Here is a 26,223-nt window from a genome sequence, read left to right on the forward strand (position 1 = left end):
AAGTAAATGCATTTTAAATTTCTTCTTATAAAATATATTTGTTTTTACTTTAAAATTGTTTTAAAAATAAATACTATTTAAATGTATTAATAAAATGTTATCATATACTATATTTTATTATATATTAATTTGATTGTTAAAAAAATTTAACACCCTGATTATCGTCGAAAATGATTAATTCTGCTTTACCTTGTGATTCTAATATTTTCAGTGATTTCACCAGAATTTCTGTATCCAGCCCATAAAATTCTGTAAATACAGTACAATATTTTATTATTAAAAAATATGTTGTTATTTTTCACCCTTATATCAATAATTTATGTCACAGTAGTGATTTTAAAATTGTGAAGAGGCTTACCTTCATCCACAATATTTTCTCCCTGAGTTAATTCAAACAGTGTACACACTGTTCCAGTGAATCCATTGTTTTGTACCCAATTATAAATAATATCTGCCCATTCTTCTAACGTATGCCAATAAATTAACCACCGTTGTTTTGATTTATCTAAAGGAGCTGCATTTCCGGACTTATATAAACTTTCTAAAATTATCAATACGACTTCTGCTGGTAGCTTTCCTAATATAATTAATTAAATATTGTTCAATTATCAGTTGTTAGAGCATAGCTATCTCAATACTTACTTTTTATTGAAGCATTGTTGAATAGTGGACTAGAATGAATCTCTCTAATATCCAATATTGCTTGTTTTGTTGCTTTATAGTAATCCAAAACTAAAGTGGTCCATGCTGATAATTGTTTTTCTTTTGTGTCAGCATGGGGTTGAAGTCTACAATAATTAAAAAAATTATTTTTCAATAAGAACAGCTGGGGAAATGTGAAATAATGATGACTAACTATCTAACCTTAAATATAAAAACCATTTTAATAGCTTATAAAATAATCATTAGAATTGATGTTAATATACAAGAATACGTAAGAATGTAATTGAAATTTCCAAATTTTAGAAAAATTTTTGATTATACCGTTTCATTCAATATTGGAAGATATATGCTCCAAAACTAAGAGTTAATTATTAAACAATAGAATAAATAGAAAAAGATACATACGTAAAGAAAGGAGGAAAGCTGTATTGCCAAGGCCATTCAATTTCACTCATTATAGAACACAATTTTATAAATAATTTTGTAAATAAACAATGATCGACAATTACTTAAGAAAAAATACACTCATATCCTAAATTGAAACTTGAGGGCAGTAGTAGTCACTCTATAGACGTGACGTCACAAAATGGCTCCTACTTCGAAAATATGTAAATACAACTTTACATCTTTATTATTAACGGTATTTATAATGAAAATCATTGTATTTAACCATAAGACTCCAATGAAGATGATAAAAAAATCTTCGTTACATCGTTTTGGTAAGTCTAATCATAAATTCACAAGGAAATAAAGGTTGTGTTTTTTAAAAATCATGATAAAATAACTGACTCAACACAAAGGAAAGGTTATAATTTATGACATGATTGTCCTATATTAAATACTAAAATTAAAATTATTCCGTTTGTGATTACAATAAAAAGCGATTGATTACATCTCTATGTTAGACTAACTATTTTAGTTGATTATTTACGAGACAATCATTTATAATTCTTCAATAATTATTCAATTAATCAAATCACATTCAATTGATTCTCATTATCAAATTCATCTCATCTTAGTTTTATAAATATTCATGATTATTTAATAATTTTTTTATTCATTCAATGATAATATTTTTAGCTCAGAAATATCAACAAAAGTAATAACATTTATTAATGCACATCTATTTATAGCATTGTAATCATGAACGTCTCGTAAAGTAGGACCTTTCATCACATGCTATCATTTATCAATATAAAGATGACTAAAGAGCACACACAACCACCTGTCTTGATTAAATAAAAAAAAGAGTAACAGAGCTTGCGTGTCATGAGCAACAAGTTTATATCAAACAAACTAAATATACAAGTGGTAAACTCCAATTGTCAGAAATATCAGCAACAATCTTCTTCAATGATATATCAGGCTATAAATTTTTATTTCATCATGTCTTATTTATCCAATCAATGTCTTATTAACGACTGAACATTTCTTATCTAGTACCTAATCATTGAACCAGCTTTAATACACTTTAATTAATCGTTCAATAATTCACAATTTATGAATAATAAGTGATCCTATAATAATTGATGAAAAAAACATTGCACAATTCCTAAAATTGTAAATCTAATGACCAAAATGTCTGACTTAATACTGACTTCTTTTCCTGAGACGCATTACCATTGATTGTTACTGATTTTAATCTTTTTCAAAAAAATTTAAGGATATTTTTTCTTATCTTAACATGTACAGCCTAAAATTAACTTTGATTTCACACGCTAATGTCTATTTTAGATTAGAAACAATAACCTTAAAAGTTAAAATGTTCTACAAGCCCTCATTTCTTGACTTTGCCAAGTTATTAAAAATTTATAGCATTCAAGCCTTAAGGTCATTAGATAGAAGCTTAGTCGAAGGTCTATGATGATTATTGAACATTTTTATTGTTTGAGTTAACTTAAAAATCATTAATGATAGGTATCAACCACACATTTTTAATGATAATTTGAGCGTCACGAATCAACTCTAGTGCATAATGCGCGGGTCGAAACAACATAGTATTTATAGTGGGGAGAATACACAGAGGGGACGAAGCTATTCAACGTGATAACCACCTCAGTCGAGTTCCTGGGTTCCTTCTTGTTATTTCACTAGTGTAAATAACTCCAGAGTACAATATAAGTATTGACCAGACTTAAATACAACTTTTGGGTGATCACTAAAAAGTAATATAAATAGTGTTGATTAAAAAGAATTCGTGTAACAAACAATCACTGCCATTAACATTGCTACTATTATCAGTCAATTGTTGGTTTTAGATCTTCAGTGTGTCTCACATCACCTGTTCATGTAATTGTGACATCATCTGAATTATAAATGAGAGATAATCAGTCAATCATTGAATAGAAAATATCTAATCAAAGTTTTTTATTGAAATTTATGGTATCTAGCCGGAAATTCTGGTGAAATTTTTTTCTATCAATTAATCAGAAATCTATCTTCAATTTCGATCTTCAGTATAAGGTGATAATATTTCTAATTGTAATTTTATCTTGATTAATTGTGAAAGACATTAGATATGATGTCAAGTAGTTTAACGAGTTTCTCATGTAATATTAATGAAAGCTCAAGGTAATAGAAAATAAACAAAAGTTGGTTGTCATTGTTTAAGTTTTCCTTTTTTGAGTGAATGTTTTCCATTCACTTTGTTTTTTAATTATATACATCGAATAATATATTTTATTCAAATAACGAAGGGTAGTATTATAGAATATGAACAAAAGAGACGTCAGTTTTACTTTTCTTATTCACTTTCATAATCAATAAAACACATGCGCGTTCCTGCACACATCCAGATTCCTATTTCACCATCATCTTACGAATTATATCGTTCAACTATTTTAATATGTAAGTTTAAATTCACTTCGAGAGATTCATGAATTGCTATTGGTCATTGGACTTGAATAAAAGAGTATGGATTCAGAGAATATTTGATGATCAATATTTCAAAAATAATTATAATTAAAAAGTTTAATAAGAGAGTTTTTATTCACACAGGATTCTGAACTATTAGGATGCTAATTGTTATGACTAAAAAAATTATTGATAGAGTGTAGTGTTAATCAAGTTAACAGACAATTTACGTAATAGCTATTTATAGGTATGAATTAACAGTTTGGCTGGAACACGTGCTACTAGAGTCAATCTAGGAGGAACTATGAGTATATGTATACTAACGTTGATGTTTTTCAGGGTGTAATAGTCATTTATATTTTCGTATGACCTGAAAGTCTTTGAGACACTTATATTTTACTTCTTCCATTCCTTTTTTTTCATCTATTTTAATAATTTAATTTTACTCTTAGCTTTAATTCCAGTTATTTCGACTTATTAATTTAAAACACTAGAAATATTATTTGACTGTTTTTTGTCTGCAAGTAACAAAACACAAGTTATTAATTGGTCAAACAGTTTAGACATTTTTTTAACGAAAATTCTTGTAAACTATTTATTCAAAATTATTATTTTCTATATTTTGAATAATGGAGATCTAAAAATGCACAAAAATGGTTGTAAAGTATGCTTACATAAATATAAAAACTATTTCGATTAGTTTTAAAAGATAAATTTTGTTGATAAAGAATATTGTTACAGCTAAATGCAGGAAGAAATAGCATCTAAAACAGCAGAACCAGTGGAGTCTGCGGTGAATAAAAAAGAGGATACCAAATCAATAACAGAATCTAAACCAGTAAAATCCAAATCAGTAGAAGAACCTAAAATAATGGAAAAAACTCCTCAAAAGACCAGTGTAGATAGTTCTAGTGGTGGATCGTTTGCAAGTAGTTTTAAAGCATTCTCCAAATTTGGAGATTCTAAGAGTGATGGTAAAACTATTTCTCTGAGTCAAAGTGATAAATGGATGAAGCAAGCTAAAATTTTCGATAAGCGAATCAGTACAACTGATACGGGAATACATTTTAAAAAACAAAAGTAATAATTAATTATCATTTCATCAAACAATATAAATATTAATATAGTTCTCTTGACATCAATTTTAAATAGAATATTTTAAAAAATTATTTATTTTAAATTAATTGTATTTTATTATAGAAATTGTCTGTCAATTAAATAGTACAAATAATGGATTCAGTTAACAATGTAAATAAGACCAGAATAAATAAATTAACTTTACTGAATTTTTATGTTTTCAGAGCAATGAAATTAACTTTTGACCAATACAAAATATTCATTGAAGATTTGGCTAAAACAAAGAAAATAGATGCAAACGAATTAATGACTAAAATGGCTAATTGTGGAACACCTGGTGTAACCAGTAGTCTTTCTGGATCAGTAAGTTGAAATATTGAATAGTATCAAATTATATTATTGACTTGATTTATAAATAATATTATTAATTTTTTTGATAATAATTTATCTATTAATAGAATATTTCAAATAGTTTCCAAATGAAAAATATCTCTTTCAGAGCGGAAAAACATCATCGACCGTCGATAGACTAACAGACGTCTCGAAATATACGGGATCTCACAAACAACGCTTTGATGAAAGTGGTAAAGGCAAAGGTATAGCCGGACGAAGAGAATAGTTAACATATGAATGTGGATAAATTTGAAAATTTGTTAACAATACGTACAAATCGTTAATTTAAAAAAAACATATTTTTCTTTTTTCATTACATAATATATTGATGATATTAAAAATAATGATAATTATACTATAATAATAGACATATTTACACCACTCATTTTTGGAAAGATTTTTTCTCTTTAAAATGAGCTTAACAAAAATAAATTATAATATACAGTTTATTTTTAATATCAAGTAGAAAACAATGATTTTTTTACAACAAAATCTTGGCCTTTATTCGTTGAAAAGAATTTACTTTTAAAATATAAAAATGACAAAAAAACTTGAATATAAATAACATTGATACTAATTACGTCTTGTGTAAAATGGAAAAAAAATAATTTGGATGTATTTGAAGTTTGAAGTTTTAAGTACAAGGAACGAGTATTCTTAAATAACTATAAATCTATTCATTTACAATTTAATAAAAACATTTTTGTTTATTTAACGTCTGATTAGATATAATTTCCTTTGTTCTTTGAATACAATTTTTATTGATCTTATTTTTATAATATATATAAAGTACTTCAACTTCTGAGTACATAGGAAACATGCATTGAGTTCTTAGAGACAATCGAATAAAACATATTTGTTTATTATTCTTTTTAAATAAAAAATGTGGCAAGAAAAAAATTTATGACAAGTCTCATCATCTCAAGCATTAAAAATACTGAAATAAAACATTCTTCATTCTCTACTCTCCATTTTTCATTCTACTTTTTGAATTTAATATATAACAAAGCCAATAATTTCAATTTTATATTTTCCATTGATAATAATATACACAAAAGATAATATACATAAATATAACTCTAATAAATATTAACATTTTTTCGATTTATAATTGAATAATCGATCGAATTTCAACGATTGCACGTCAAATAATAATAGAACTTTAATTCCTTGAATAGTTTATAAAAAAGAAACGAAAAAATTTTTACCATAAAGCTTTAAAGTTAATTTAATGTTGCAATGGAAAACAAATTAATAAATACAGTAATTAACAAAATAAATTTACGCATGCGCGCGAACGCTCTGTCAATCGATTATAAAAAGTCGGTCGCGGTTTGAAACTTCTTGAGAAGCTTTTAAAGCTCAGTTAATGTGTCTATAGATGCTCTGAATCTAGTCCTTGAAATATCTATCAAAGTTTTACTGCAACCAATCCCTGTACCTTCTATCCTGGAAACGATCTCGTCTTTTAAAGTTGATAAAACTCGTCTGTCTTGTCTGTTATTCACTGGAGCTATTTGTAAAGCTTCTTGAACATCAGTCAAAGCAGCTTCATACGAACCTATGTCTACCTTAGCCTTTGCTCGAGCGTAAAAAGCTTCATAAGATAACGGTCGAGTTTTTAAGGCTTCATCTGCTAGCTCTATTGCTTCCTCGCATTCCTAGAGATTAAAACATAATTGATTAATTATACAGATCATTAACCTCAATAAATTGATTAAAAACTTAATACTTACGTTCATTTTGCGCTTGCATCTACTTAAATTTAGTAGGAAATTGAGCTTTAATTGACTAAAGGTTTGTCGATGAAGCATAAAATTACTCTGCTCTTGACTCTGAGCATCTTGAATTTGTTCAAATGTATCAGGGAATTTCCTCAGAGCATAAGCATACCTATGAGATGCTTCTTTCAATCTTCCTTTTCTATATAACACATTGCCGTCCTCTAAAAGCTTATTTAATAGGATTAACAAAACATCTGGCTTTCCTTGAGCCATCGCCCAGGTAGCAGGGCCTAATTTAGCACCTCTTCTTAAAAAACATTGAACAACTGGAATATTTCTACACCCAATAGCTCTATCTAATGGTCTCATCCCGTGTAAATCTACGTGCTCTATAGCAGCACCACGCTCTACAAGTAGTTGGACTAATTTTGGATTGCCTTGAAAAGCAGCAAGGTCTAAAGGTGTTCTGCCAGTCTTATCATTATTACTAATGTCAGCTCCATGGTCTAAAAGATTTTGAACTGCTGCTACTCGTCCTCGAACACACGCCCAACCAAGAGCAGTGAGTCCTTCTTTATCTGTAGCTTCAAGAATTGATCCTTTTTCTAAAAATATATCTATTAAATTTGTATGACCTTCACAAGCAGCCATCATCAATGGAGTTCGGCCCATTGAATCTCTTTGATCTAACAAAGCTGTCACTTTATCTAAGTTTGTATCAGTACTAGATGATAAAGAGCTTTGAAGAAGTCTTTCAGCTGTTCCCCAATGTCCTTCTCTTGCTGCTAACATCAATGGTGACAGTCCTTTGGCATTTGTTGCTAATGGACTTGCACCTCGTGCAAGTAACGCAGAAACTGTTGCTGTTGATCCATGCGCTGAAGCTATCGTAAGGGCAGTTTCTCCAACTAAAGTATCTGGACGATCTACTGTAACCTCAGCCATGTCCAAAAGATACTCAACTATTGCCTCATGTCCTTGAGATGCTGCAGCTACAACTGCTTGTTGAGCAGCTTCTTCTCTAGATGTTTCACTAAAACTAGACTCTTCGCTGTCTTGATGTGATACCCAATCACACGCCAGAAGATAACCTACTACTGATAGCCTTCCTTGTCGTGCAGCATGGACAAGTGGACACTGCCCAGCCATATCTGAATGTCCTAGAGATGCTCCAGCAGCTGCCAATCTTCTTACAACGTCACAGTGACCTCGAGATGCTGCTAAAGATAAAGCTGTACATCCTTGACTATTTGTTAACTCTACATCAGCACCAAATTCCAATAATAATGACACCATCTCCGTTGATCCTTCATGGGCGTACATACATAGAACTGGTGCATTGCCTAAATATTCTGTAATGTGATTTGGAGATGCTCCCGCCAGCAGAAGCAATCTCGATACCTTAACATTCGGACTATAAATATTTCGTAGAGTACAAAGAGCTGATGACACACATTCTGCTGATGATGTTATCCACCATGCTTGGAGATCACGAGAAGGCCAATTTGACGTTACTCCACGATACACATGAGCCTTTAATACATGATGACCCAACTCTAGAACTCGGTCTCCATCTAAAGGAGCATCAAGACGAGATAATCGGAATGCAATTGCAGCATGGCCTAATCTTAAATCGCAAAGGAATTTTGTTGATTCGCCTTCGTCTCTTCTTATTACCCATTCCCTGAAGGAGGGATGAAAAAACATATAAGTATCATCCAGTCGTTTCACGAGGAATCCAGAAAGCATCTAAAAATATAATTAAAATATTATAAACGTTTCATCTTTTTAATTTTCTTTATTACTTTATAAATTATTTCTAACAACTTACTTCTTCCAATAAGCAGCAAGAAAAAAACTCGTTATATAAATTGTAATGAAAGAAAAATATCATGTTAAAGGATTCTTACCTTGAATCTCTGTAAAAAGTCTTCCCATGAAACGAACTGATCTGTGTAGAGTGAATTAACTGAATAAAAGATTTCCGGAAGAGTGAGTGGGTATAAAGCAGCAAGGCAAACTCCTAGAAGTGGTTGGACTTTGTCAAAGGATGTAGCAGTAGGAAATCGGAGATTAAAATGCAACTGGAAAATCTGAGCTAAGGACACCGGTAAAACCTAAAAAAAAAAACTTTAATTAAATTCATTCCTTCAGATAATTATTTCAAAGTACTCGATAGAATCTACGATAGTATTTCTTAATAGTTAAAATTAGAAACGGTCCGAATAGAAAGTCTACAATGACTCATTTGAGATTTCAATGTGATAAGATGAATAAAAAAATGATAAATTACCTTGTAACTAGCAGATTTGGCAACAAGATGACCACTTTCAATAAGATCAAGGGTAAGTTTAGCAAAAAGAAAACTTCCACCTGTTAGGGAAAGTAAATGAGAAGCAAATCTTGTTTGATTGGCTCCAGAAGAAGATTCTTTCCCATTGATAGAAGCAGTTACGTTAGCCTGAATTGTTGGACTTTGATTCAATCGATAATTAATGTAATCCGATAGATCTCTCGTGATGTTGGCACTAATTGGATCATTGGAGCTCTTATCAAGAGAAATTCTTGTATAAGGAAACTGTTTAGCACAATCTTGAAGCTGTGTTCGAACCGTACAAATAATTTTCATCCAACTAGGAAAGCTCGGGGCGTGTCGTGTTAGGAATGATGCTATTGTATCACCTCTGTCGGGTCTGTGATATTCAGCTTCACATATTGCATCAATTAATATCACCTGAAAGTAATAAATCATTTCCGTTCAATTCATCATTCACAGTCTACAGTGACATTGAAATTACAGAGTAAATTACTGACCATATTGACTTCCGGCAATCTTCCAGATTTCCTGAGACTCAGCATTGGTTCGATAATTCCTCTGGAAAGTGCGAGATCAGGGTCAACGGTACATTCTCGTTGGGAAAGTGACCCCTGAAGATGTGGTTCTGACAGAAGGTATTCCCTGTAGGCTATAAGCTGTGGAGCTTGACATAATTGTGCAGCCAAGGAGTGTATTAGGTCTGGTACAAGACAGGTGCTGTTATTATCAGCTTGACAAAAATGATAAGCAACAACATGTGATGCAAGTTCTCGAATTTTTTCATTTGTTCTTTTAATATTCGATTCAAAAGTGGAACAAATTTGCTTCTCTTGGTATATCGCATCTTCATCACATTCAGCGATTTCCGCTCGTAAAGACTGTTCTCGTCTTCGTCCAAAGCAGCTGTGTTCAACCAACTGAAGAATTAGAGCAGTTTTACCAGAGCCAGGAGATCCAGAAATTAAAACTCCTGGACTGGAACCTTTGATTACTGTTTCTAACTCTTGAAGCAACCAATATCTACCAGTGAACAATGGATCTGCTTCAATAAGCGGAACTTCAAAAAACAGTGGTTTCAATGTTAATTGTGCTGCTAAATGTGGAACAAAACGAAGTTTGGAATCTATTGGCTTAATATTTCCCCCTCTACCACTTCTTCTAACACAAGATCTTCGATTTTTTAATCCACAGTCCTCTTGATCTTGATGAATGTTGGACGAATGTCTTCTTGACGTCAAGGGACTGGAACTCCCGTTAGAAAGCCCAGAAACTGAGACTGACATTGACATGGACATTGATGTAGATGCAGAAATTGATGTCGATATCGATGCCAAACTTCCTGCTGAATCACAATCTCTTTTTCCCTTGGCTTTAGACTTTCCTTTAGGTTTTGTCGATGATCTTAAAGCAGCTGCTACTTCTGCTTCACTAGATGTTCCAGTTAATGTCGAAACTGGACTAGTATTTGTTGACGCTAGGGTTTGTTGATCAAAACTTGTAAGACTGCTAAAAGATGTATCATGTCCTCGGGGATCTAAACGAGTTTGGGGTCTTGAACATGCTCCAGTCGATGATGGAGATCGATTTACACAAGATAAATCTGTTGTATCTATTGAAGAATTCGTTCTCAAGTGTCCAGATCCTAATAATAATCCTAATCTCATATATAGGTCGGATTGAGAAGATTTTCGGGTATTTAACAATGGTTTTACGCATCCTCCTTCGTCGTCTGCAACAAAGTGATATAAAAATTAGTTTTCTTTCGTTTACTTAATTGATTAATGAGATTATCTTTAAAAAAAAAAAAAAAACCCAAATATTTGCATGAGTTTTAGTACTAGATTAAGTCAAAGTCAGGCAAGAAAATTTCCATGATGCAGCACACTTAAAAAAAAATTAAAAAGTGTCAATTCATGCTATCAAGTGCTTGATAGACGTATCAAGATCACTGTGAATAGGATTAATTTTTGAAAAATGTGCCTCATTAGATGATTAATGGAAAAAAAAAAAAATGACACGCAGATTTCTCCACACGAAGATGAAAAATCGCCTGCCTGTAGATCGGATATTTGATGAAAATTGATTGACGGGCATATTGACTTTTCTTGCCGGAGTCACGAGTCCATTGAGTCGATTAAGTCTATCATCTTTCGTTGGAGAATCAATAAGTTGATTTAACCCATCATTTGCTGTACCTTGACTCGTACTCCACAGGGATTTAATTTTTCCGAGAACAACTCCCGGCCATCTTGAAGTTTCTTCCCAGGATGTTGTCATCCACGCTATTTTTTTATTGCATTAATTATTTATTTTTCAATATAGGAGAAACTCTACATGGCTATTGGAATGATTATGTAAGTCATTATAAAAATTATAGGTCTGAAAGAATTACCTGATAATGCCGATGGATTGTCAGTTTGGTCAGGTGTAGAATTTTTTTTTGTTCGTTGAGGTGTGAAAGGACTTCTGAGACCTTTTGGATTGAGAAAGAATCTTCGGCGTTGATTAGGTGGTGTCGGACAACCTGCGATGAATGGAAGAAATGAAAGACCAGGTGTTGGATGATAGATTGAAGCAATAGAATAAAATAAGATAACTTACTTTGAGCCATAGCATTAGACTTATGACGAGAAGCGAGTGATTCCGGAAGAACTGGTGGCTTGCCCTTTAGTCCTTTACCAGTCGCCAATGGAGACGTTACGTCCTGATTTTGCTGAAATGAATAAATTACAATTTAGACATATGTAATGACTGTGATGATGTGTAGATTATATTTCAATTTTTATTTCTCCTTTAACCTCTTCTTCACTTTTTCTTTCAACATAAAGCATAACTTCAAAAAATGAAATCAAGAGGCGTCAGAAATTGAATGGACCAGCCAACACATCGTCGCGATCTCGTTTGCAAACTTTACCGGAGTCAATCGTGGGTGGTGGGACTTTTGATTACAGACTTTGATGCACAAACGTTATGGAACGCACATGTGGGCGAATATTTTGTTCGAGATATGCGTCATCATCCAACGCCTTATTTTATTTTATCTCTCGATTTTTCAATTATAATTTTAACTTTTTTCAGTTATTATAAAATACTTACATGTGAACGAGACTCTTTACATCGTTGAGAAAATTTTATCCTCGGTAGTGGACTCCCACATAAAGAATTGATACCAGATACATCATCATTCCATTCATCAATAGCAATCATAGATACTGGCTCTGAAGAACTAAATCCAGTATCATAATGACCAATGTCATCACGAATCTGTCGATCTGGCACGTCATGGCGACAGATAGGACAGGCCTCGCTGCGAAATAAACACGAGTAGCAACGCTCGTGTCCACAGGAGTCAATAAGCCGTCGTTTCTTGCCTTTATCGAAAGGCATCTCACAGGATGGACACATCGAACCAGTTCCCAGCATTCCGGTTGACTCTACCAGTGCACGAATTTGTGCAAGATCTGCAAGTAAAGAAATATATATCATCAGATTAGAAGATAATATAATTTATAAGTACATTTTTATTAAATTAATGTCTTTAAACGTTTTCTGTATAACTTTAGAATATATATTTTTTATTGGTATCATCATCAATGTTCTACAACTGGTATTTATATTACGTAAATAGCAAATTACATTTCTGCTAGATGTTTACATGAATACTTTTTATTCTTTGTTATTATGAAATATTATAAATATAATATATAACTATATTTAACAATAATAATGGTAGTAGTCTTGTTTTATTTTTATTAGTTACATATGGCAGCTCAACTAAATTAGATCTGGAAAATAAAATAAAACGTGAGAAAAAAATACCGAGCAATTAGTAGTTAATGAACTTTTACAAAATAGATGATAGTTTATATAAATTATCAGTTCTTTGCTTCTAATAAAAGTTTGATTTCAACTGCATATATTTTCTTATTGTGGAACGTCCCTCAATAATAACAGTGGAAATGTAAAAACAAAAATAGTACTTATTGTTGGAAATAATTCAACTAGGAAACAGTCTACAGTAAAAGGTCATAGGGTTACTTACTCCAAGGTAGGTTATAATCCTCCTCAACTTCTCACGATAGTATCAGCTCTTGTAATTTATGATTTACGATCGAACTAAGAGTTAGTGCTTTCATATAAACGACTTGGTAGAACACAGTGTTCAAGAACCTACGTGATCCATAAAATCCCGGAAGACAAAGTCTCTGTCGATCGGGAGATTCGACAAGCAATAGAATATTTAGTAATGTTTGTAAAAAATTAATTTCAAATACTTGAATACTTACTGGAGAATAGTTCATTTCAATGTCTGTCTACATATTCAAATGACACTTAACCAACTCCAATAGTTTCTGCAAATCGAATGCAAATGATGCAATAACACTGCTTGAATGCAAGGTTACATTGTCCATTAGTTGAAAGGTTTGTGGAAATTGCTGCTAATGTCTGTCAGTCATTTCAGTGTAGCCAATTTCTTGTTGTACCGACTGTGAATACGTCATTTTAAAATGACTGAGAAAAGATTTACTTCTAATCGAAAGAAAAAATTAAAAAGTCGCTGATTTAATCGCATCTGAGAGAAATAAATAAAAGAAGCTTGAAAGCCAGACACAAAGGTTGTAAAGAAAGAGAGTGGATGTACTGCAACAGCAGCAACAGCAGACTTAGGAAATAGAAACAGGTGGGGCATTGTGCCTGCTCTTTTAGGTCGAACATTTGCTATCATGTTCTTAGTTAGTTGGGCGGTACAAGACAATATTTTACCAACTGTTAGATCCTTCAGTCTACATATATATATATATATATATATATATAGGCTTTTATTTTTCCCAAGCATGTCGAGAACTGCAACAGCAGTAAGAGGATTTAACGAAGCTTCATTCTGATCTAAGAACTAATACTACAAGGTACAGATCAAAAAACATAACGGTCTTTACTAACGATCTTTTCTTGCAGACGTATAAACACATCCTTAGGGGTAATCTATACGCAAGATAATAAAAACATTTTCAACAAGTTGAAAGTATATAAATTATTAATAATAAAAGTATAAAATAAATTTGAAATTCAACATGTTAACGTTTCTAACTTCAAAAAATTATCTTCCGGAGAAGGAGTTCCGGTGTCAGACGAGCAACAGAGCGTTGAAAATAAACGGTAGAAACATCTTCAGAATGAGTCGACTAGAGTTATTATATAGAAAACAAAATATGGTGCTTGTGGGGCGTTTAAAGAGGAAACATCAACATTTTCAACAAGTTATATTGCTGATAGCCTGCATAAGTGCAAGAAAAAGGAAAGAGAGGTCGAGAAGAGTGCGTTGACCCAGGTCTTACGGTAACCCAGCCAACTGCACCTGCCTGATGTGCAGACTTACTGGGATGAGGTCGCGAGCACGACCCGAATAAAATCTTTTACGCCATTATACTGTGCAATAATCTATAGAAAATAGTTCAATAAAGGACATCAAAGCAATAAAGTTGCTAACGGGTTTCAAATTTAATTGCTTTTTATCTTCGGTTAAATTGCAGGCAATTAACGTAACAACAAATAAACTTTCGAAATAAGAGTCAATGTCATTAAATATATTATTTGAACACAACAACAACCAGCACACTGTACTAAATATAGTGCAATGTTGTCATATTACTGATATAATGGAAAAAAACTAGAATGTAAACATATACGTTTTGGACATAACCTCGTACTCTATTTTATTATTAAAACCGAAGGAATAGATTTAGGTTTCTATTGAAAGTGTACAAATAGAATACGAAGATTGACGTCTATTCAAGTGCTATAGAGTAAAAGTAAAGGTAGAATAGTATAAGGGACAAATAAAGTTTTATTTGGGAGTGTATTGAAAGAAAAGAATTTATTCCAACAAAGCTAAAGGATTCTTCATATATACACTCTAATGCAGGCCAGCCCTCAGTAATGAATAATTGTGAGTGATTGTTACTTGAATACTCTAAAGTGATGAGAAGGTTAAAAAGCAGAGAGAAAGTCTCCATCTTTAATGGCATAAAGGTATATATTTAAATCGATATCTCGAGTGGTTCTTTAGCCACAACAGTCGTAAACACTTGGAATTTAATTCGAACCATTAGCAATTCTTCTTCTTTTACCTTCTCTTTCTTATAAATATATACATATTTATTTTTTATTTTTCATTTATTTCAATTTTTTATTTTTCTTTTTAGTGTAAAATACTGAAGAAGTTACTTGCGATGCTGCAATTGCTTTCTATTCCTTTCGGACTGAAAAATATACATAATTCGTACATTCGTTGTACGTAAGCAAGCCAGATAAAACGCTTGAGATAAGAGAGAGGCGCCTGATATCACGTTGACTGGATTAAGAACAAAAAGACGCAAAAGATAGGAAGCTAAGATTAATACAAACCGAGAAATTCCAACTTTATGATCCTTCCGTATATTCTAAGTTGAGATGAATTTTAGATTCGATTTACAAGTTTATAAACTAAATCCTGATATATCTATATCTACATAAAGCTTCTGAATGCCAGGCATCGTAGACTGTTGATGCGTTGATGCTTTCACGAGTGCAGTTGGCGAGTGCAAGGTCTCGTTATCGTAGCTCGTAAAATCACCGATTGAAATTGACGTTCATGAGAAAGCGAGATAAACGCAACTATTTGTGAAATCCTCAGTGCAACTTCTATGCTCATATATATCCAAGTGGAACAGCAGAAACATTGTTTATTTACTCAAGAGTTGAGTTGGTATGTTGAATTGGAAAATAATAATATACTATCAACAAGACATCCTCTAAAAAGATGGTTTGAGTTATTAATGGATTTGCAGATAATGTATGACGTATGAAAACATCTGTGAGATAAATCTTTGATCGACAACACTACTTGTTATAGTAGTTCACCGTTGAGGCAAATATTAACCCTGACCTATGTCATAAATAATACGAATGAGCCAATAGAAAATAAGACTTGGAAGTCAAGTGCAAACATTTAAACAAGTAAGACACGATTCTATACAACTATTTGTCAACCTTTTTCTCTTTCCTTTATTTGATTCTCTTTATTGATTTCAATTGTATTTGATGATGTATATTGGTTATTCAAATCAATTATATGCTTTATAGCTACACTTCTATGCTTATGCATTTTCTCACTTCGATTTAAATTCCTGAATAATAATGAGAAATTTAGTACACGATATAGTAGTTTGCATACATTATAGCTACAAAAATGCCCAAGTATTTGATTAAACAATGCATGATAACGGTAATAAGAAGAAGAGCATAGTTATTTATGTAGATTAAAATTAAACTTAAAATAATCATTTATTGTGGTTATTATAACATTAATAAAAGAATTTAATACCAACAGTTTGATAAGAATACTGATTAATTACTTTGGTTGTTACTTTTCAATAAAAACGTTAAATGTCTACAGTTAAATAAACAAATTATAATTTAATGTACATATACTATACTAATCTGATTTTATAGATCACTTGGTCACTGGTAATTTAGCCCTAATAATCTTGATAGGTGTCATATATTTATTTATATATATAAATATATATATTTTGTTTTGCACTGATCTGATACTAAGAATTACATGAAAAGGAATTCATATGTATTTATTCCTATAAGCTTATTAGATTGCTTTCTACTTGGGTTATTTAATGAAGCTTTCTAATCAATATAAATAAAATTAAACGATTTATTTTCTCATGTATTTAGATCACATGCATGCTATAAATTTTGAAAACGGAGCCTATCATATTTTCGATAACAGACTTCAATTGCTATAATTTTTATGTATACACTGATGAAAAGAGCATCTTTATTTTTATTCTTTTTTTTTTAGAAAGCTTTAAATGTCCATTTTTATCTTGAAGAAAAATTTTTGATGTTCATCTTTATATACATTAAATTATAGAGTTTACTGATACATTCAAAAGCACTTTGTAATTTAATTAAAGTTAAATGCCTTTCCCAATGTATATAAAGGAAGTATTCTGAAACTTGGCAAAAGAAAAGATGCAAAGAGAATGAAGAAACGAAAGATGATGACTTGCGTGACTAATAACTGTTAATAATAATTCTTGAAAAATTTACTGTAAAAACGTCGAGAATTGATCCGGCTTATTAACTTCGATTAATTTCATCTTATGATGATATAAAACCCTACGAGGTATTTGATAATAATTCATAGGTAGTCTTATATTATTCTGATTCTCTATATCTAAAGGCAAGGCGTGTAATTGATATTATGCGCTATTCGTTGTAAAATTTCTCACATTTTCTCGTACACTTGATGCTTTATTTTGTTAAACTCGTTTTATAGCTTGATATATCAGAACACGAATCCATCAGCTACTTTTACAGGTATAAAAACCAAAGATTTCTCGTTTCGCGGTTGATAATTAACCAGTCGTAAGGTATAATTTGGAGGCAGTAAAATGTTTCGCAGTTGAACGCCTTTGTAAATGATTATTACGAGTGTACTAAGTGTAAAAGTAGAGTAAAATCCATTTAAAATCCATTAGTATATATTTTTTTAGCAATTAATATTTGAATGAAAAATATTTTTCATTTTCTTTATCTACACCAGTGGGTGAGTAAAGTAGTGATAACGTGGATTTTTTTTTTTTCAGGTAACAAACATGGAAAATAATTATTACAACATCGCTAAGTGGAAAAATAAACTGAAGTCCGGCTAATGTAATGTCTACGAGAATTTTTTTTACAGAGCCTGCTTTTATCGTATAAAATTTATGGGCTTTCCCATGAACGAGTACGCATTTTATTGTATGTTTGAAGAAAGAATTATAAAGGTGAATCCTTTTCGTTTCAAATCAATTCTCCCAGTGCCATATAAATCCGTAAATACAATATATTAATACAGGTAAATTCATCATTCAATTTGACTCTGAAATAAAATATGACAAACACCTCTATCTCAAGTAGTGTAAACATGTCCCACGCTCAGGCAAATCTTTTAATTTACAGGTGTCACAGAGTTCTCATACATATTTGGCCCTACGACGAAATATAAAATCAAGGTTACACACTCAACTGGCTTTTACTTCCCACTAACAGCCGATGACCATGTCCGAACAGATTCTAAGACCCAAAATGTTTCAAGACGATGCACCCGGTTGAACACGAAAAAAAGTGAAGATCCTGTGTACAGGTAATGGTGATCTAAAACTCCCTGGAGTGAACCCTCAACTTTCATTGACCTGCTCCGCCTTCCCAGGCTTTCTACCGCATAAGACCCGCATAGAACTCATGCCTGTGCATATATGATTTCAAATAATAGGCCTCAAGTTAGCAACTGTGTGGATTCATGAATATAGATTTTATTAAAAATGCTGATAAGTAACTTCTCAGAATTATTGAATGAAAGAAGCTTGAACAAATCATCAAGGCTATTAAGTTGTATACTTTGTATATCTAACGAACGATCCTCTGGTAAGTTTTAATAGGTTGTAAATTGTGTAGAAATTTGTCAAGGGTAATCATACAGTCATTTTGCTGATTTTACGATATCTTATCTAAATTTTTTTATAAGGTTCAAATGTCGCAGAGTACAATATATTTGAGCTGAAGAGGATACTTATTATAAAGAATCCGCGCTTTCGATCAGCTTTCACCGTTACTTCGCCTACAAAAGGCTTGATACATTCATCCATATATTTATATATACTACACGTCTTATGGCAAATATTTTTTTACTCAGATTGATCATTGTTGAATCAGAGTCACGAATCGATTTGTCACGTGTCGATTTTACGTCGTAAATAATCGACAAGATTGCGTGTGGGTTTTTACAATGTCACAGAGAGAAAGATAGTATAAGAAAAAATCAGTATGAAGTGTGATGTCTCATTTAGAGTGACGATAAGCTCAATGCAAATGGCAAGATGTTTTTAAAGTGAAGAATTAGAAAAAAATCTGTAACGAATCGTGACTTTCTATCAAAGCTTTCACTGGATGAATGATTTCGTCGAGAGATCGATGTTCGCACGGCTCTCGAGCGAATCGATTCGTCACGTGCCAGTGAAGCCGATATATCGATTTCCTTGTTTCGATTGAAATCACTTGAAGAAGAAGAGGAAGATTTTACTCTTGTTACCCGCAATCAGAGTCTCTTACTTGTACTCGTATATACACTACTCCCAGGAGGCTTTTATTTCTTATATACGAACCGGTCTTTAATCACTCCCGCCTGATTTAATGCTTGACTCGTGTACAATGTTAGGGGTCATTATCTAAATTAGTCGAGTATCTTTTAGCTTACAAAATATCCTGAGTGATAGTATGAATATTTCTAACTATATCCGTACACTTGTAAAAAAAAGTCTGGTGGAGAATCTCAATGGAACGTTTGAACTAGTGACGTGTTTTGTATGATGAAATACCAGTTCTTAGATTACCACAGGTGTATTTTAAATAAAACTTAACGTGGTCTTTACAGTCTAGACTGTGTTTAGAAAAAACATTTTAACACACAAAGTCGAAGAATTATTGAAAAGGTTAAATTCTGAGTGTTTAATTTCTAACACTTAATCCCCGTTAAAGGATACTTAGACTTAAATTTAACGACTTGATTACACGTAAAATCATTTTTTTTCAATATTTGTTTAATACATTCAAATATTTAAATAGAGAGTCATGGCATTTTTGGTATTAATAGCTTCAACGATAAGCTCTGAAAACACTTTCTTTCTTAGAATTTTATCATAAAAATTATTTCATTAAGAAAAACAATAAAACTCCATGCAAATATCAATTTAATTACTGTAATCTTATTATTATTCAATTTTTACAATAGTAATAAATTTTTATCCGAAACTTGTTGTTTCATTAAGACAGTCTTTATTGATATACTTTTTAATCAGTGTTTTAAGTTAAAAATAATTTATAATATTTAGTTTGAAATATTATTCATTGGAATTTTTTTCGAACTTGTCATTCAAATGATAAATTGATTCATAGTCAATATTTTGCGTCTAAAAAGTATATAGAACACTTGTTCCAACTAAAATTAATAGTTTTGAATTTATAAATATGACTAGATAAGTAGAATGAATTTTTGAATATTTATAAGTAAATATTTATATAGTTATTAAATACTTCTCTTGCAGATTCTAATAACCAAATGACTCTATTGGTATTGAAGAAAAGTGCAACAGAGCGGGACCAAAGTGCAAAGAAAAAAATATAATCCTATGTGATGGAAGAATATAATAACAGTCCTGCAGAAGTGCATTACACCGTCACGCTCCGAAAAGCAATGCGTCAATTACAACATTTAATTGGGTTCAACAGGTGGTAGTAGCATGCCTTTGGCTATTCACAACTGTCGTTTTTCAATATAAACATTCCTCACATCAGATTTATCGATATGACAGCAGCACAACTGGTAAATATGCTAGGTGACATGTGCTACATCCTGTATACAGACAGTGATATAAAATGACCTAGGCAAAATGTTTTTAATCAACTTTTCAAGCGAGAATGAAAGTTGTCCTTTATTCATTCAGGTACACCGTAATACTTTATTCCTATTTATTAATAAAGATATTTTTTTTCTAAATAATTTTTATTTTTGTTTTATAAATTGGTAAATCATATATGAAATATATATTCATCAAAGTTATTAATAGAAAGTTGAAAGTCTTTTGTACATGATTGTTTTTGTTATAGCAATTTTTATCACTATGATATTGAATGTCTGTTTGTGATTGAAAAAAAGTACAAGTAACATGTGGTTTAATAATTTTTTATCGTTAGTGTCTTTTTTAGCATCTTTTTAATGATTTGTGTATTTTTTAATACGTTTTAAAACGAAAATATCTTGACAACCTTCATATAAATGCTCATTAAGAATGAACAAATCATGTTAAAGCTTTAGTGGAAGACGATAATGTCTTTTTAAAAATGCCCATGAACTTTACAAAAACAATATTTTATTAATATGAAACTAAGAATCGGATTTAACTCGAAAAAAAAAAAATTTTTTAAGCACAGAACATTTTATTACCTTTTTTGTTTCAAGAATTTATTGATAACGTAATATATTCAGTATTTGGTAAGAAAATTACTTTGAACAATTTATTAAAATACAATTGAGTGATAACGGAATTATTTCAAAACTTTTTGTAAGATCAAACATTACAAAAATAAATCAGCTGGAATTTTTTAAATGCAGTTGATATAGCCATAAAATTTATAAATAATTCTAGGCTGATCTAAAATTTGCTTGACATTAAATTAATAAATAAATTAATTAATATTTACTGCACGATGCTAAATGTTACATAATTTAAACGTGATTCAGTAAAATCAGTGAATGAGTACGAAAGATCAGTTTCAACTTTCTACCAGAAAAAATGACAAATGCATGATGTCATGAAAACTCTGATGCATGATCTGATAAAAATAAAACATAAATTTCATAAAAAAATGACGCAGTAATAAATATGTTAATAATAGTTTTAATTAATTATACTTGTATGATAGATAATAACCACTGTTCGCTCTACAGTTAAGATAAATGTAAACGTTAACTCTCATGAATATAGTATTTAATGTCTAATTGTTCTATTCTTATCAAATTTTCTAATATTTTTTTTTGTTTATTGCAGACTGAATGAAAAACAATTGTCGATTCTTACCAGCAAATAAAGAATTTAGACTAGTAGAATGCAAGACTAGAAAGCAACAGAAATAAACCTGTACTTTTCTTTTAACTCTATCTCTACACCTTTCTCTTCACTTCAATGCCCCTGTAATTGTGGCATTGTTAGTGAGTAACATAATCCACAGTAAATCTCTGAACGCATAGGAATCATCCTCCGAAGCTTTGCCGACCACTGCAGGCGCCTGATTGTCAGCCACGAGCAATTCCAGTAATTCTTTCTCTCTTTATTCTATTGCTTGGAAGAAGTGCAAAATGTAGATGCAATTGGCAGGAAAAAGAGGTAAAATTATACTTGAGATAAAATAGAAGGAGGAAGAAAATAGTTACTATTACACACTCACCAAGCACGGAATGACTGAGACCAGATCCAGGCCGTGGAGGCGAACATCTTCTCATCCTGTCTGGAGGCGCCATGGCGTGTGCTGTTGGCTTGTATTTTATATATATATATATATATATGCACTACTCTAAAGTGGCTCGTATCCAGTAGCAAAGTCGTCAGCACACCCGTTTCATCGTTCACTACGTTCAGATCACTCCGCAAGGCATGCAGTCACGTTTCTACTTCCCACGACAAAGATGAGGTGAAAAATAAAATAAAAGAAGAAGAACAACAAGACCACGAAGAAGAAATATAAAAATGCCTGAACTAGCCACACCTGATGTATCTACCGGCACGACTTTAATTTCACTGCTCAACTTTAGTAAATAAATTTTATTTTATTTCTTATTAAATTCTTTTTCGACATTGTCGTAACGAATTTATTTCTTATAGAACAATTATCAACAAGTTGAATCAACAACACCAACATGTTTAATCCTTGGAACTGAATTGTTTTTGTTTTATCGTCATACGAAAGTTAAGAATCAAGTAAAATACACGAACTACACTTGAAGACGGCCCGCGGCAAACTGATTGCTTGAAGAGCCGAGGAGCGAGAGAACGAATAGACTAGCTGACGGCTGATTGGCTGAGAGACTCTGGCTTGCTGGCTTGGTGAATACGATAGCTTGGACGGTCTTGTGCGGCTTTTACGTCCGTTCCTTGCCGCGTGTGGCCCTACGATATCTCTTTGAGAGACTCCCTGGGATTTGCACGCACTCACGCACGCATGTTTTGCTTTGCTATTCTCTCTCGTATGTCTGCACCACCAATGGCGTAGATCGTGATTTCGTGGATAAAACTTGGCCCGGGTGTTAATTTTTTCAGAGCTCTAAAACTTTTTACTCTATCTAAGTGGGTCAAGAGTTCACGCAAACCATCAAGAAACTTCCATGCATCATTATTTTTTTTAAACCACTATTTTGTCTCCATTAGGAATAAGCATTTGTTCAGAAACTAAATCTGCTTTGACAACTTCAACTTGACCTGCGCCTCTGAGTACTTGTTCTCACTGAACATTTCCTTATCAGTCTGACTGACTCAACGACACTAGATCTACACACTATGTAACTTGACTCTAAAGAGTGAAGAGTATAATGATTACCTAAACTAATTTTCTCGTAAAGATGAACTTCCCTTTTATGAGAGCTCATTCGATGCATTACATACCTATTTAGATTAAATGGAAAATAATTTTTGGATAAAGCAAGAGAAATTTTCCGATGGAAGAAGAAATTGGGGGAAAAAAAAAGATTCATTACATGTGAGACTTTTTATTACTTTGTAAACTTCATGATTATTGATAACCATAAATCACTAATTAAAACTCATTTTGGAGTTGAGAAAAATTTTTGTTTCTATAGAAATCGATGACAGTTACTAATAGAGTTTTTTTTAAAAAACTTGAAGAAAGTTTATTAAACACTTTTGTGGAATATAATTAATATATCAACATTAGGACGGTAAATTAACAATATCTTCATTTTAAAAAACCGTTAAATAACCTCAATTTTACAATCTATTTATCATTTTGAAAAAATTAAAAAAAAAAATTGAAATTGTTTATTGTAAATTGCAGAGTTTGAATAATATCTTCTTTTATTTACAGATTTCTACTGACGTATAGTTAACATAATAACATGTACTGGATGAAAGTGTACAAAAAAAGAAGTTCTAAATGGAAAAAAGAAAAAGACGATTTAATAGCCTTCATCCTGCTCCAAAAAACGCAACTCTTATCCTGGTTCCATGAGAAAATGGATTGGTGTGTAGGTTCGCGTGACGTGACGCCTTCGCAGGGATCACTTGGTCTCACAGGTGCCTCTGGTTGTACATCGATGCGTCTCCTTAAAGTGGGACTTCCGTTACTCGTTGGCAGTGGTATTGCTTTCAGTTGTAATGTCTATTAATGAGAAAACTAAAAAATATCCCACGATTTCATCCTACTCTACGCCTTTTACTGCTTGTCTATATTATTAATTTGTCTGCTTTACAAATAAACTCAATACTAGACTCGAAAGACTAAGCCTAACTGAACGTATTCACTATTCATTCATTCAAAGAATCTTTACAAAGGTCAAGTATCTTGAATACTTCATCATAACTAAATTTATACCTGTTGAGGAAAATGGAATTTCTTAACATTAAGAGAATTTTAGAATGAAAGAATGTCAGTGTGTTGCAAGCAGAAAACCAAAGGGTTTTTAAAGAGCAAGCCAATAAACAAGTTGAAACGTAGTCGAGAGACGAATAAAGCAAAGCCTTGAAGAACATAAGAAGAAGCAGGAGGAAGCGAGACCTGATTCAGCCAGGACGTGACGATGAATTTGAACGTCTGATAGCCTAAGGCCTTTTCCAAACACCCTACCTTTCTCTGAAGACGCAAAAGAAGCACAAGAAAAATACGAAGTATAAAGGTACAAAAATAAAGTCCTAGGTACAAGTTATCGGCGTCGAGGGTTAAAGTCATAACTAAACTCATTCAATGTTTTTATTGCCTAACTTATGAAACTTTATTCAGCTGAAAATTTATATACCAACTTTTATGACTACTAGAAAAATGCATAAATTGGTTTACAATATATAGAAATATGGTTTGTAGTTTTGTGAGGAATTTTTTTTTCATAGTAATTTTGCATTTTTTACACCGTTATATGCAGGCTCGACGTCTTGTACATCAGTAAAGGCTTTGTGTACCTTAATCAGAAGCACCAGTATGACTTTACCTGTCGCTTGTGCGTGCCAGCGTGTGTCTTTTGCACACTAGCAACAGCAGCCATGCAGTACACCGGCGGATGCGGGTGGGCGGACCGGGATCTTGCGGGTTTCCGTAAGAAACTGCTGCGAAAGCGAGTGCACAACACACATCAAGTGCCCACATTGCCCACGCCAAGACGAGGGTAATTAAACGTCCAACGTATGATCGATGGATGTTTAAAAAAACCGAAAATGCAGCAAATATAATTCTTTTATGAAAACAAAAATACATTTAGCCAAGTCTAGTATTCAGATTTATCTAAAGTTTAAAACATCTTTTATTTATAGATTTAAAAAAAAGTAATATAAATAATAAAATTACAGTCGTTACTTAAGAAGATGGCTGGATGCTGCAGTAGAAAAAGAAGTTGATGCGGTTGTTTTTTAACCACTTGACACACACTTGAACCTAATAAGAGATTCCAAATATACCACGTCATTGTGCATGGGTGTAAATGCAAAATGTGTGTACATACATCCAAATTATTGAAGCAAAAGCTACTGAGTAAGTACGTTACGCTCGTAAATCTTTCGTCTGGACAACTTTCACGAGTCCCTACTCTCCTTGAAGTTTAAAATGAAATAAAAAAACTGAAATTAAATAATAAATTACTTTAAAAGAGTGAAATAAAAATGATTTCTATTTTTTTCTTTTTCTTTTTTCACTTCATCTGTACATATGTTAACGTAACAGCAATTTTTACACCGTTGAAAAATATTAATACAACAGCTTAAATACGATAACACGCAAATATTGATGAAGAATTTTACATTTTTATTTATTTTGAATTTCATGCTTATATTATACAATTATCGTCACGCAAAGCTGATCTAAATGCATATATATTCGTTATAGAATAGTGTTCAACCAAGCAGACAAGAGGTCTTTACAGTGTGTACAGCATCATGCGACAAATTAAGTGTACGCGATCTTCAAGAAAGATAGTGGAGAAGACTGAATGTATTGGACGCATTGGAAACTCCTGGAACAAGTGTGCACATAATATAAAAGAAGCCGGCATCAGGTCCCTCCTATGGCGATCGTTCTCTTGTGCACGAAAGGACGTACCGCTTATACACTCACTCCAGACCTTATAGGGACCACAGACGCGACACGTGATCGTGCCAAAGACAAAAAAAACATTCTCTGGTGCTCATTTTCAGCCAAAGATCATTTATGCAAGGTTTAAGATATTACACATTTTCGAAGACTCGATATTCTAATATTCATCTTCATTTTTTTTTGTCTATTGTTTTAATAACATCTGATAATTATTTTTTCATACTTAGTTTATGCCAGTAGCATATTACCATTAATCATGAAGTTAAAAAAAATTGACAACAATCTAATGTAACT

General features: G+C 31.9%; 3 protein-coding genes and 1 long non-coding RNA gene across 5 annotated transcripts in view; 2 read left to right on the plus strand and 2 right to left on the minus strand.

Annotated features, from left to right (window-relative positions):
* Positions 1-55: 55 nt before the first annotated feature.
* On the minus strand, positions 56-1,225 carry Vps25 (vacuolar protein sorting 25). Its single transcript, XM_035087221.1, has 4 exons — positions 1,069-1,225; positions 643-788; positions 359-577; positions 56-249 (listed from the first exon to the last, which is right to left on the minus strand). Exons 1-4 carry the CDS (start codon positions 1,116-1,118, stop codon positions 137-139), a joined length of 528 nt encoding a protein of 175 aa, XP_034943112.1. The 5' UTR covers positions 1,119-1,225; the 3' UTR covers positions 56-136.
* A 1,045-nt stretch (positions 1,226-2,270) lies between these two features.
* LOC118069247 (tubulin polymerization-promoting protein homolog) lies at positions 2,271-5,709 on the plus strand. Its single transcript, XM_035087219.1, has 5 exons — positions 2,271-2,828; positions 2,922-3,126; positions 4,258-4,596; positions 4,818-4,956; positions 5,093-5,709. Exons 3-5 carry the CDS (start codon positions 4,262-4,264, stop codon positions 5,210-5,212), a joined length of 594 nt encoding a protein of 197 aa, XP_034943110.1. The 5' UTR covers positions 2,271-2,828; positions 2,922-3,126; positions 4,258-4,261; the 3' UTR covers positions 5,213-5,709.
* Positions 5,710-5,977: 268 nt separating this feature from the next.
* The window catches only part of rols (rolling pebbles), a 30,556-nt gene continuing 10,310 nt past the window's right edge, over positions 5,978-26,223 (minus strand). Inside the window, exons 1-9 of one of the 2 annotated variants that reach the window (XM_035087214.1) lie at positions 22,069-22,537; positions 12,124-12,488; positions 11,629-11,740; positions 11,420-11,551; positions 9,525-10,756; positions 9,004-9,444; positions 8,621-8,827; positions 6,723-8,459; positions 5,978-6,647 (exon numbers count right to left, since the gene is read on the minus strand). In XM_035087214.1, the coding sequence (XP_034943105.1) occupies positions 6,342-6,647; positions 6,723-8,459; positions 8,621-8,827; positions 9,004-9,444; positions 9,525-10,756; positions 11,420-11,551; positions 11,629-11,740; positions 12,124-12,488; positions 22,069-22,141 (4,605 nt within the window). In that variant the 5' untranslated portion in view covers positions 22,142-22,537 and the 3' untranslated portion in view covers positions 5,978-6,341. Of the gene's footprint in view, positions 6,648-6,722; positions 8,460-8,620; positions 8,828-9,003; positions 9,445-9,524; positions 10,757-11,419; positions 11,552-11,628; positions 11,741-12,123; positions 12,489-22,068; positions 22,538-26,223 lie in introns of those variants that run through there. The other variant, XM_035087213.1, reaches the window with a different exon arrangement.
* Positions 14,945-18,686, plus strand: LOC118069250 (uncharacterized). The gene is made up of 5 exons (XR_004690597.1): positions 14,945-15,057; positions 15,231-16,023; positions 17,673-17,923; positions 18,028-18,492; positions 18,593-18,686. It is a non-coding gene; the product is annotated as an uncharacterized lncRNA (long non-coding RNA).

The sequence above is a fragment of the Chelonus insularis genome, unplaced genomic scaffold (assembly GCF_013357705.1).
Source record: "Chelonus insularis isolate UGA/USDA-ARS -01 unplaced genomic scaffold, ASM1335770v1 contig_406_pilon, whole genome shotgun sequence".
NCBI classification, from domain to species: Eukaryota; Metazoa; Arthropoda; class Insecta; order Hymenoptera; family Braconidae; genus Chelonus; species Chelonus insularis.

Excerpts from the sequence above, each read along its gene's own strand:
- Vps25 (XM_035087221.1), bottom strand. The coding sequence starts at position 1,118 with ATGAGTGAAATTGAATGGCCTTGGCAATACAGCTTTCCTCCTTTCTTT. Across the intron at positions 578-642 it reads CAACAATGCTTCAATAAAAA|GAAAGCTACCAGCAGAAGTC; the intron begins GTAAGTATTGAG and ends TAATTATATTAG. Across the intron at positions 250-358 it reads AGAAAATATTGTGGATGAAG|AATTTTATGGGCTGGATACA; the intron begins GTAAGCCTCTTC and ends CTGTATTTACAG.
- LOC118069247 (XM_035087219.1), top strand. The coding sequence starts at position 4,262 with ATGCAGGAAGAAATAGCATCTAAAACAGCAGAACCAGTGGAGTCTGCG. Across the intron at positions 4,597-4,817 it reads ATACATTTTAAAAAACAAAA|AGCAATGAAATTAACTTTTG; the intron begins GTAATAATTAAT and ends TTATGTTTTCAG. Across the intron at positions 4,957-5,092 it reads CCAGTAGTCTTTCTGGATCA|AGCGGAAAAACATCATCGAC; the intron begins GTAAGTTGAAAT and ends TATCTCTTTCAG.